The sequence below is a fragment of the Rhinatrema bivittatum genome, chromosome 3 (assembly GCF_901001135.1).
Source record: "Rhinatrema bivittatum chromosome 3, aRhiBiv1.1, whole genome shotgun sequence".
Taxonomy (NCBI): Eukaryota; Metazoa; Chordata; class Amphibia; order Gymnophiona; family Rhinatrematidae; genus Rhinatrema; species Rhinatrema bivittatum.
Genome location: NC_042617.1, coordinates 544633212 through 544645363, shown reverse-complemented (window position 1 = coordinate 544645363; position 12152 = coordinate 544633212). Strand labels below are relative to the sequence as shown.

General features: G+C 40.5%; 1 protein-coding gene across 3 annotated transcripts in view; it reads right to left on the bottom strand.

Moving 5' to 3' along the window:
- TBC1D32 (TBC1 domain family member 32) overlaps positions 1 to 12152 on the bottom strand; it is a 661976-nt gene that overhangs the window by 510342 nt on the left and 139482 nt on the right. For all 3 annotated transcript variants that reach the window (XM_029596414.1, XM_029596412.1, XM_029596413.1), the window contains one exon: positions 8259 to 8403. In XM_029596414.1, the coding sequence (XP_029452274.1) occupies positions 8259 to 8403 (145 nt within the window). The remainder of the gene's footprint in view (positions 1 to 8258; positions 8404 to 12152) is intronic.

Genomic DNA, 12152 nt, shown 5'->3' with positions numbered 1-12152 from the left:
TTATTGGCAAAGGACAGGTAAAAATCAAGAAGGGGTCTCTTATGTGGTGTGAATATTCTAACACATAATCATTCTTTATGATGTTCAAGACCTACTGGTCTGATGTGATTTAAATCCATTCCTTGTAAAAAAAAAAAAAAAAAATAATAATAATAATAATGGTCAAGTAGTGACTCCAGTGATTGGATCTCCCTAGAACTTCATTGGGAACTCCTGTTCCCAACTGAGCTAGCTGTGCCCTTATTTTGCACCCTTGTCTCCATGAAAGGGCTAAAACTTGCTGAAGAACCTCATTCTCTGTGATGAGGACCCTCTGCCCAGCTGATATTGCCTCAATTTTCTGAACCTAAACTTATTGGCACCTGCATATGTGCCTTACTGGGGCAAAACTTCAAGCAACATTTGGAACTTTATTTCCACTAGGTCCTTCATCAGCTTCTTGAAGTCTTCAACAAATAGACACTTTTACCAGGATGTGAGCTTACTTAGGCATGCCTTAGAAGCTGCATTCATCTTCCAGCTCTGCAGCCATAACAACCTCCTGGCCAAGTTCACCGAGGTCATCTCCCTCATGGAAGTTCTGATAAAGTCAAAAAGGCTATCCTCTACAAAAGCCAGTCCTACTTCTAGACCCACCGCCTCCTTGGGATTCACACTGTTCCATTCCAATGGGAGCTGCTGAACCCAGTGCAACCAGGTCCTGGAGATATAAACATTACATACAGGTATCTGTAGTGCCAGGGCAGATAACCCAAAGGTCTGCTTAAGCAGTGTCTTAATCTTCCTATATTGCAATTCTTTCAGCACTGTGCCACCCTCCATTGGAATTGTTGTCTTCCATGACACTGCCAAAAACAAGGCATGCACTTTAGGGACCTTAAGCATCTCTTTTTCCTCAGTAGACAGAATGTATAATGTACCCATCACCCTCAGTCTGGTGTCTTTCCCTCTTCTTCCTTCCTTGGTTTCACTCCCTGAGCCTAAATGCTGAAAATCTGATTCAAACTCCAAGAAGCTCATCCTGGTCCATTTCAAACTCCCACCTGGGATACATAGCCAGCTCCGAGGTTCTAGAGCCCTGAAACAGAGGGGGCCATAGATACAACAGCTGGGAAGGCAGCCACTGCTAAGGGAGACTCCTGCTTCAAACAAACAACTTTACTCCATCAGGGAATAGGCAGCTAGGTCTGCAAGCTAAACTGCATCTGAAGCTCCAAATATCCTCTATATTTTCAAAAGAAGAAGGGAAGAGGGAATTCCTCTGCATTCAGGCAGGCCAATTCCCATCAGTGAATTATGCACCTTTACCAAAAGATAAGCATGGAGACCGGAAGCCGTGGCATACCGATCTGTAGTGACTGTTGGTGGTCAATCCCATCAGGTTACCGTCTCAGAAGGATTTGTTGCGGCAGGGACCCATTCTACAACATGATCTGGATCGATTTTGACTTATGATTTGACCAATGAAAGGGCTCGGTTGTCGCAACATGGTTATTCATCTGCCATGATCTCCATTTTGCTTTGGGCCAGGAAATTTCTAAGTCTCTGGTCTATGTTAGAGTTTGGAGAGTTTTTGAAGCCTGATGCACTGAGTGAGGCTCTCAGCCTCTCAAGGTGGATATTTCTTTAATTTTGGAATTCTTACAGGATGGATTGCGTAATGGACTAGCCCTTAACACTTATTTATTATTTATTTAACATGTTTTGTATACCGTATATTCGGTTTTACCATAACTGTTTACAGGAAAAAATATTAGGAGAATAACATTAGAGTTTTAACATAGAATTTCATAGATAAATTTGGGTAATATTGGAGGAAGTAATAGTAGGGTTAGTTAGTTTTTATATAGGAAAAGTGGCAGCCCTTCCTTGTTATGGGAGCGAGTCAATGGTAGGCCATTCTCATGTGTCTCAGTCCTTTGCGGCTTCCAGTGCCTTTGTGAGACTCTAATCTAGTCCTGGAAGTTTTGGGACTCTGACCTTTTGGTTGCTGCGTGGTCTTCCTTGTGGCTGCTTACCTTGAAGACAGTTTTTTCTGGTGGCAATCTGTTCTGCATGTCAGGTTTCTGAGCTGCAGGCTCTTTTTTGCTATGAGCCCTTTCTGCATATGACTCCGGGAGCGGTACAGTTTCTGACTGTCTTAATTTTTACCAGAAGTGATTTCAGAGCTTCATTTGAATCAGTCCATTTCCCTGCCTACCTTGGACAGGGATGAAAGTGAGTATCATCTTTTGTGTTCCTTGGACATCAAGCAACATTTGCTGCAGTATTTGGATGTCACTAAATCTGTCCAGGTGTCTGATCGCCTGTTGTGCTCCATGGTGGCAGTAAACAGCAGGCAATGACAACATGAGTAACTATAGACCGTTAGGTTAAGGAGGTCATTACGGCTACCTACATGGATGCTGAAATCCCTTTGCTGAAGCAGATTAAACTTCAATCCATGAGAGCTCAGGTGGTACCATGGGTAGAACTTTGTTTGTGGTTGCCTATCGAGAATTGCCAAGCAGCGACATGGTCATCCTTGCACACCTTTTCTAAGCATTACTGCTTGGATTTTCAGGCTAGGAAGAACAATGCATTTATCTGGGTGGTGTTGACTGAACCACTGGAAGCCTCCTGCCCTCTTCGGGAGTAGCTTTAAATATATCCCACTGGTGGGGACTGGCTTGTCTGAATGCAGAGGAAGGAGAAATTACTACTTGCCTTATCCTTTCCTCTAATGAGGGCAGGCCAATCCCTGACACACTCTTGGCTACCGATGTTTAACTTTGGTACGATTTTCAGGACGGACATTGCAGAGTGTTGTTCCTGCTATTCGTTGAAGACTGGTAAGTGGTTAATTTAGCCCCTCAGTTTAATGAATAAGTTACTTCTTTTGACTAAGCTCAATGTTCCCAATGGGTTGGAAGCATGAGTGGGTGATTGTTAATAATCATGTTCAAGTGTAATCAGTTGGTACAGTTCGGCTTCTCCAGAGAATACTAGCAGGCTGATGTTTGGGGGGGGGTATATATTCCTAATGTCAGCTTCTTACTCTGTCTCCATCTGCTGGCAGAGGTGCATAAACCCACTAGTGGGGATTTGCTTGCCCTCATTAGAGGAAAGGAGATGATCAGATAAGTAGTAATTTCTCCTTAGACTCCTCTGATTTTCAGCACCCTCCCCATGTCAGCAGACCATTAGTCAGGGGCCATTAACGCACTTGTTCAGACCTGCTAAAATGAGAACAATAATAGAGCTGATCCCCCAGGAAAAACATTTTCTCAGACTTCTCCATCTTCTAGAGATCTACAGGCTCAAGAACTGCAGGTTGCACAGGGTCTTACATAGTTATTTCCTGTCTCCATCTGCAGGTAAGGAGGCAAAACCTATGTGCTTTGACTGGTCTGGTGGGACAAAAAGGAAATTCTAAATATCACTGTTAAGTCACTATTTTATAAACTCCTTAAACAATTACTCTGCAATTCCTGTACAGCCTTGGAAGTAGTCTTGTTAACAAGACCATCACAAACTGCCACATTCACACTGTATCTGACTGGTTCATATTAGCTCTGTCATCACAAATACAGGCTAAATGTTATTCTGTACGAAGAATCATGTGACAATGTTCTGTTCTAACATACAGGCCGATACAGTACAGTGCGGTCCGATGGAGCGCACTGTTAACCTGCCCTTGGACGCGTGTTTTCCCTTACCCCTTATTCAGTAAGGGGCGGAAAACGCGCGTCCAACCCGCGGAACCTAATAGCGCCCTCAACATGCAAATGCATGTTGATGGCCTTATTAGGTATTCCCACGCAATACAGAAAGTAAAATGTGCAGCCAAGCCGCACATTTTACTTTAAGAAATTAGCACCTACCCAAAGGTAGGCGCTAGTTTCTGCCGGCACCAAGAAAGTGCACAGAAAAGCAGTAAAAACTGATTTTCTGTGCACCCTCCGACTTAATATCATGGCGATATTAAGTTGGAGGTCCCAAAGGGTAAAAAAAAAAAAAAAAAAATTTAAAATGGGCAGGCGGCTGTCGGGTCGAAAACCGGATGCTCAATTTTGCCGGCGTCCAGTTTCCGAGCCCGTGGCTGTCAGCGGGCTCGAGAACTGACGCCGGCAAAATTGAGTGTCGGCTGTCAAACCCGCTGACAGCCGCCGCTCCGGGCTGTCAGCAGGTTTTTGCCTGTTTCTACCGCCAGGCCTCATTTAAACAGAGAATCGTGCGCACAGGCGAGCGGGCGTTCGTCCGCTCTCCCGCGGACTTTACTGAATCGGCCTGATAGTTACTCTAGGATTCAGGGGAATTGCAGGAGAGCATCTAATGACAGATTTAAAAAAAAATGGCTTGACATTCTATATATTTTTTTTTATTATTAAAAATGGGGTGAATTTCAATACATGCTGTGTGAATTTTTTAAAATACAAAAAAGGCACACAGACAATAGAGCTTTCTTTGAGTATAGGTTTCATTGTACATGCAGCTGCTTGAATTGTGATGGAAGAAAAAACAAAATATCCTATTTACAATGATAATTTCGCAAAATCTAAATGCAACACACCTATCTATTGGAATTCTCAACGACTAAGATATCTGTAAACCTAACGGTGATGTCCATACACTATTATAGCTGGTACTTTTTCCAAGTACTTTTGGAAAATTTATCACACCACCCGCAAATGAGTGTTCCTGATGTTGCAGTCACTGTTCCATACATTTATTATATTTTATTTATTTTAACATCTTATATTCCGCAAATCCAATATGCTCAGCATGGATTCTATTGGAAGCATTAAAAATTTGTACATCCTAATCATTGTTCAGAAACCAAAGTTTATCTACAACACATGCTCTCCAACTATAGCAATTCACCAGTCATAAAAGTGGGAGGTCAGTGGCGTGGCCACACTCAATGCTAAATAGATGGTTTCTTCAAAGGTTTTGCTGCTCATATGCCAGAGTTCCCAAGTCAAGACAGCCTCCCCCCTCAGTTCTATTAACAAACCTTTTAAAGAACAGAGAACAACTACAAAGGGGGAATGAGAGGGTTTGTATAACTGGTTAACTGCTGACTTCAAAGAACACGTGTTATAGATAAGCAACTTCGCTTACTCTGAAAATGAGCAGGTTCACCAAGTTACACAAGTGAGACTCTCTAAGGGCCAATTTAAACAAAAACAGGAAAAACAAGTGGGAAAAATATTTTTCTTCAGTAAGCCCTTTTCTGTTTTGTCTTTTTTACATATTTTATAGTCCCCTCTATTTAAGATATTCTTGCCCCCTCCCCCCAATCTATCCTGTAAAGTGCATCAATCCTCAGTCTTAACTTGCCCCTAGAATTTGCTTTCTACATTCCTGTGCCTGCTCTATAGTGTGTATCTGGCTAAAGTTTCAAACCTATGCCAACCTCCTAGTCTGCTACTACACTTGCCAAGCAAGACCGCTATGTCCATCTGACAAACTTGTTTCAAACCCTTACCCCCTATTTGCCACACTCAATTTTCTCCTCGAAGTGCCTTCCCTTCCCACCCCACCTAGGTGGCTGACTACTTCCATAAAAAAATTCACAAAATGAGTCTTGAGTTCTAAATCATGTCACCTCTACCTTCGCCTCCCCTTCCTCTGGCCCCTGCTACTCTCTCTTTCTTTTCTAAATTAACAATGGAGGAAGCTTTCTACCTTCTGTCCTCTTCCAAACTCACTACTTGCTCCACTCCCATACTGTTAAGATATGCAAAATCCCACCTTGGTTCATCTCCTGAGTTCCTTTCTACTTTTCTGAATCTGTTCTGCAAAGCATCTTTGGCTGAAATACCGTTCCCATGCTAATTTCATACATTTCAAATTCATGCTCACCTCCTTCCGGTCTGCTTTTACACTTCCCAAACAAGATTACTGTGTCCATATGACAAACACCCTTACCACCAGCCCCCACCCTTCCATTTTTCATACTCGCCTAACTTTTTAAACAGCCTCCGCCTCCCATTCCCCTTTTAATTTTTGCCTGAACTATGGCTGACTACGTCCATGAAACAACAGACAAGAGTAAATCTCAAATTCTCCATTTGACTAGCTCATTTACCTTCCCTTCCTTTGACCCTGCCACACTTTCTTCCTTTTTTTAAATTACATTGGAGGAAATGAGCCATCTTCTCTCCTCTTCCAAACCCACTACTTGTTCCTCTGACCCCCATTCCTTCCCTGCTCCTTAGGTCTATCTCCCTGTAATTATCCCCTCCATTTGTCACATTATCAATTGATCATTTGCCACTGCAACTATTTCTGCTTTCTTCAAACATGCTGTGATTGCACCACTCTAAAAAAAACTTTACTGGATCTACCTGCCCTGCTATCATTCTACCTGCCTCCTCCCTTTTGCAGCCTTTGTACCTATGTATACAAACATACCATTTATCTTCACTATCTCAACTTCCTTTCATTCTGATTCTGAATCCATTTCAATCTGTCTTTTGCCCTCTACATTCCATAGAAATCTCTCTTGCCAAAGTCTCCAATTATCTCTTCATGGCCATTCCTCATCCTCAACCTATCTGCTACTTTTGACATTAATCATGATCTACTCCTCCGCATGCTGTACTTAATTGGATTTCAGAACTTCTCTATCCTAGTTTTCTTCATACCTCTCCCACCATATTTTTACTATATCCTCTGGCGATTCTTCTTCCACCACTATTCCATCATTTGTAGATGTGTCCTAAGGATCTGTCCTGGGCCCTCTTCTCTACACTTCCTCCCTCATTTCTTTGATCTCCTCTCATTGCTTTCAGTGCAACTTTTATGTTGACTTCTCCCACATCTACCTCTCTACGTTAGTGTAATTTCTAACAATCTAGTCCCAAATCTCAACCTACTTGTCTGACTTTGCTGAATGTCCTGCCACCACTTAAAGAGTTCCATCTTGGTTAAGCTTAGTCTTCCACCCTAAACTCACTTCCCCTTGTTCCTCTTTTTCTCTCTCTATGAATGGCACTCTCTTCCTCCTGGTTCCCCTCAGTCCTTAACCTTGGGATCATCGTTGATGCCTCTTACTTTCTTTACACCCATCCAAAACATTGCTGAAGCAGTGCCTTTTCTTCCTTGATAACAAAGCTAAATTGTGTCCCTTTCTTTCCAAACATGCTACCTAAATGCTCATCCCTCTCTTAAAGCCTCCCATAGACTACTGCAACTTGCTCTTTGCAAGCCTCCTGCTAAACCAACTTTCTCCACTGCAATCTATTCAAAATGTGTTTGCATGGCTTACTTTCCCTTCAGTGTTGCTATGACTATGTAACCCCTCTTCTTCAGTCATTGCATTGTCTCTCTGTCTGTTTCTGCATACAGTTCAAGCTTCTCTTACTGAACAAGTGCATGTACTCTGCAGCTCCTTGTTATCTATCTTCATTTCTCTCCCCCTACACCCTTCCTCATCAACTCCGGTCATCGGGAAGGTTGCATTTATCTGCAATCTTCTCCTTCACCACCAATTCCCAACTCTGTGCTCTCTACCTTGCTGCACCAGAGTCAGTAGATTCATTTCACATACTATCTAAAAGCTCCTCCTTTTGATGGTACTTTTAACGTACTTCCCATTGATTGTTTTGACTAGATTGTAAGCTCCAAGGGGCACTTTCTATCTCTTATGTATGTCTGTACAGTGATTCATGTGTCTAATAGTGCTTTATAAAAGATAAATAGTAATAACAGCAGTAACTGAGGGGAGCTGTAGGGCCACAGCAGCACTGGAACCCCAGAGCATGAGCAGTAAAGACCTTAAGGCTTTTCCAGAAGCTCTGGAAGAAACTGTCCATTCATTACCAAAGCAGTCATGTAACCCAATTGAGTGACTTGGTCAACCTGCTTATCTTCAGAGAAACAAAATGCCAGTCCCATCAGCAGACCTCTGAACCTGTCAGTGATCAAAAATTAAGTGTCCCTGACAGGGACTTGGGAATTTTTTATGAGGCAATCAAGCATCTTTGATGTCAAATCTACAGTTTCAAGCCTGTTCACCCATATATAATATCTTCTAAATGCATTTTCCAGTACCTCATATTTCAAAATGATTTTGGGGGGATAAATGTATTCTCAGTTTGATCTGAAATAAAATCAATTTATTTTTAAATCAAAATGTACTTCACAGCATAATAAAACATGGAAACATTTTTTTTAAATCTGATTTATTTGCAGACCTGAGAAATCTTTCCTGTTTTCTTGCATACCAAATAAATTTGTCATATAGCTATTTTAGATTTTATTTTTCTTACCATCCATTTTTTAAACCACACAGCTTTAACATCAATTAAGGCCAAAAAGTAGACTGGATCCAAAGATTTTTGTGAGGCAAGTTGGCTTTGTTCTTGTGTTAATGATAAAAGAGAGAGTGTACTTTCCACTATTTCCTCCATATACCTCAAGAAAAATGTAGAAACAAATAGAAAAACAAAATTACAAAACTGGACATGCTAAAAATATAAAAATGAAAATGTTCTATATATTGCATAATCTCTCATTGTTTTTGTTGGTTATGTTTGAGAATGAAATAGCAAAAAATAACTTGGTGGAATAGTAATGTTTTTTAATGTATAAATACATATATCAAAAGGAATTTTTTAAAAAGTAGAGAATAAAAAAACTTTCCATCATTTCAAATTTGTTTATAACTACATTGGACATAAACAATATATATCAAGCACTGAATCAATACTAGATGCACTGAAGTCTTGCATACTCCCACAATCCTCTGCAAAGGTACAGCAACAGAAGCTTGTACAGAGAGTTAGTCAGCTTGAGTTTCTTAAATCTGATTTTCTAACTATTGTAAGACAAGGCAAAGGCATTACGATAGCCCTGTTTCAACAAAAAAAAAAACAGATGAGAGCCAGTAGCTAATAAACAATAACAAGTATGTCCTATCAGAAAGGTATTTTATTTTTATAAGCATTTGTAAACATATATAAAAATAAAGAGGCCTTATGGTAACATCAAACCACAATATAAACACAGCTGCAAGATAGCTAGTTTAGCAAAATGTATTCGCTTTTAATTAGTTTAGGAAAAAACTTGTTTATAATAAAATATAATAACCACATGTAAGCTTTAAGTAGCAACATATATACCAATTCAAGCTGGAGGAAGCAAAAGATGTATGGACTTCTATGTGAAGCTAAACTGCCTAAAGGGTGATAGTACAGGTAATTTGTTGCCAGACAACAACTGATACCAAAAGGCAATACATAAGCTGCTGTGCATATCAACTGTGACCAGATCAGACATTGCAACTGCTGTAGGAATACTGTGCAGAAGAGTTGAAGCACCAATTCAACATGATTGAAACACAATGAAAAGGGCTATGTGACATCTGAAGGCCACGATCTATAAAAAGCTAAACCTACTAGCTCCTGAGAACCCAAAGTTTGTTGGTTACCTTGATGCAGACTGGGCTAGAGACACGACAGATTGAAAGTTCACCACCAGGCACCTTTTTCAGTTTGGAGGTGGAACCATCAATTGGACTAGCAAGAAGCAAACAATGGTACTCTCATCCTCTGACGTGAAATACATTGCAGCAACCCAGTTATGCCAGAAAGCAATTTGGCTATTTCAATAGCTGATGGATATCTGAGCCATCTTGCACAAATCTATAACTCTACTAGATGCTTTATTTATCTGAAATACTTATAGCCTGCCTGTAATAACTAAGTCATTCTAAATGGGATACAATGAATAGTAAAAATCATTTACAATGGATAAAAACAACATACAAAATAACATATATGGTTCCTGATTTATGGTTCACAGTTACATTTAATTGAGTTTATGAAAGTTCTCTTTTAATAGTTTTCCTGTATACTTGTGTTAATGTATTCTGCCTTGAGGCGACTGTTTTAATGTATTTCCGCCCTGGAGGCGACTGTTCAGTTCCTTGTAAACCGGTGCGATATGTATTCTTTACAGGAACATCGGTATATAAAAATTAAAAATAAATAAATAAATAAATATACAGACAATTTCAAAAATAACCATACACATTTTAGTAAATGTTATTCCAACTATTATGTAAAGGATTCCTGAAATAAAATTGCTTTTAATTGCTTCCTAAATATTTTAAAATCTGTAATATACCAAGCCTCAACCAGAATATTATTCCACAGGGTGGGTCCAATAATTGATAGGGCATGCTTGTCTCCTGCAGATGAGCTCCCTTAGCACTAGGAACCTCCAATACTGGAATATAGGTAGAGCATAAAGATCTTTTTGGATCCTATAGAGTAAGAAATTCTGATACACAATTAGGTGCATTATATTGCAACGATTTATAGACTATAGTCAACACTGAATTTTATATATTGCTCTACTGGAATCCAATGCAATGGAGTAATATCGTCCCTAAATCAGGCTCCCGATAGCAATTGAGCTACAGAATTCTGTAACAACTGTAACACCCTGATGCAAGACTTGGGAAGACCAATATACAGGGAACTGTAGTAATTGATGGCAGTTAAAACAAAAACACTTAAAGCTGGCAGAGAGGTGAACACTTGCATCAAGCACATTGACGTAAAGTACCACCTTCTTAGAAAAGAACTAATGAACTTGAATATTGCCTATCAGGAGATGGTTGCAGATGAACTGAAAAAAACCTCTGCCCAGAGACCAACATGGTGACTGCACAGAAAGGATGAATCTCAGGGGTTAACTGTCCAGCCATCGAGAGAGTGTTGGAGAACCAATAGCGAAAAATTCAATCTCCAGCCCAGATATCAAGGAGTTAATGTCCCCTTCCCCTCTCCCACTCCCTCAACTAACCCCGTATGGGAAAAGTCTGCCTTGTGAGCCCCTCTCTTGATTGTAGAGCTTAGTTTTAGCTAGGTGGTCTTTGTGGAAGCAAATAGGTAATAAGCATGGCTAATTCATCCTGCTGTCTATAGAGAACTCCATTTATGTTAAGCAAACCTGATCTCAACATCAACAAGAAAGGATTAATTGCAGTCCTAAGCTGAGGACTGCATGGCAAAGCACTTATTGAAAAAAACAACCCAGATCTCCCCCTCCCCCAGAAAAGACTGGACTACTGGGTGAATAGGCTGTGCAAAACTGCTTGCCCAAAGTTAGTCACTTCGGGAGAGATTGTGTAGACAGTAATGGGATGTGAAGGTGTGAACTGACGACCAAGTTTCAGCTTTGCAGATGTCTTCAATGGACATGGTTCTTAGATAAGCCACTGATGTATCCATGGCTCTTACTGAAAGAGCCTTGACAGATTCTATGAACTGGAGGTCAGCCAGAGCATAGCAATGAGTAATACAGTTTGCTAGCCAGTGGGGCAACATGCACGAAAAGTTGAGAAGCCTGGCAATATGATTGAGTTTGCTTTAGATAATATGCCAAGATCCTTTTGCAGTCCAGAAAATGGAGGGCCTTCTCTCCTTTATATGCATGATATCTTGGAAAGAGCATGAGCAAAACCATGGCTTGATTCAGATGAAAGGCTATAACTAACTTGGCAGAAACATGGGGTGAGTATTGAGCATTATTTTGTTGTGGAATATTATAGATATGGAGAATACTAAACCAATGCTTATAGTTTACTGACTCTTCTAGTTGACGTGATGGCTACTAGAAACAATTTTCTAAGTAAGGAACTTTAAAGAAACTGACTAATAGTTGTTAGGGTGGCTTCATCAGTTGTTCCAAGACAAAATTAAGATCCCAAGGCAATCAGAGATCTCACATGCCACAAGCCTTTCATGAACCTTAAAACTAGAGGCTACATGGAAATCGGTTCACAATTCACTTGAATGTGGTAAGTGGCAATGGCACTAAGATGCACCTTGACCGAAAATGTACTCAGATCCTGGGAAGGTAGATTGTTTGTAGAAAAGATCTGGCAGAGGGTCTACAACACTTGTTTGTTCAGGTAAAATATCGCTATGTGGTTGTCAGTTTGGATCAGAATTCTCTTTCACTGAAGGATATGCAAGAAAATTCTCAAATAATGCCTGATGGAACATAGTTCCAGGACCTTGATCTGAAACAGAACATAAGAACATGCCATACTGGGTCAGACCAAGGGTCCATCAAGCCCAGCATCCTGTTTCCAACAGTGGCCAATCCAGGCCACAAGAACCTGGCAAGTACCCAAAAAACTAAGACTATAC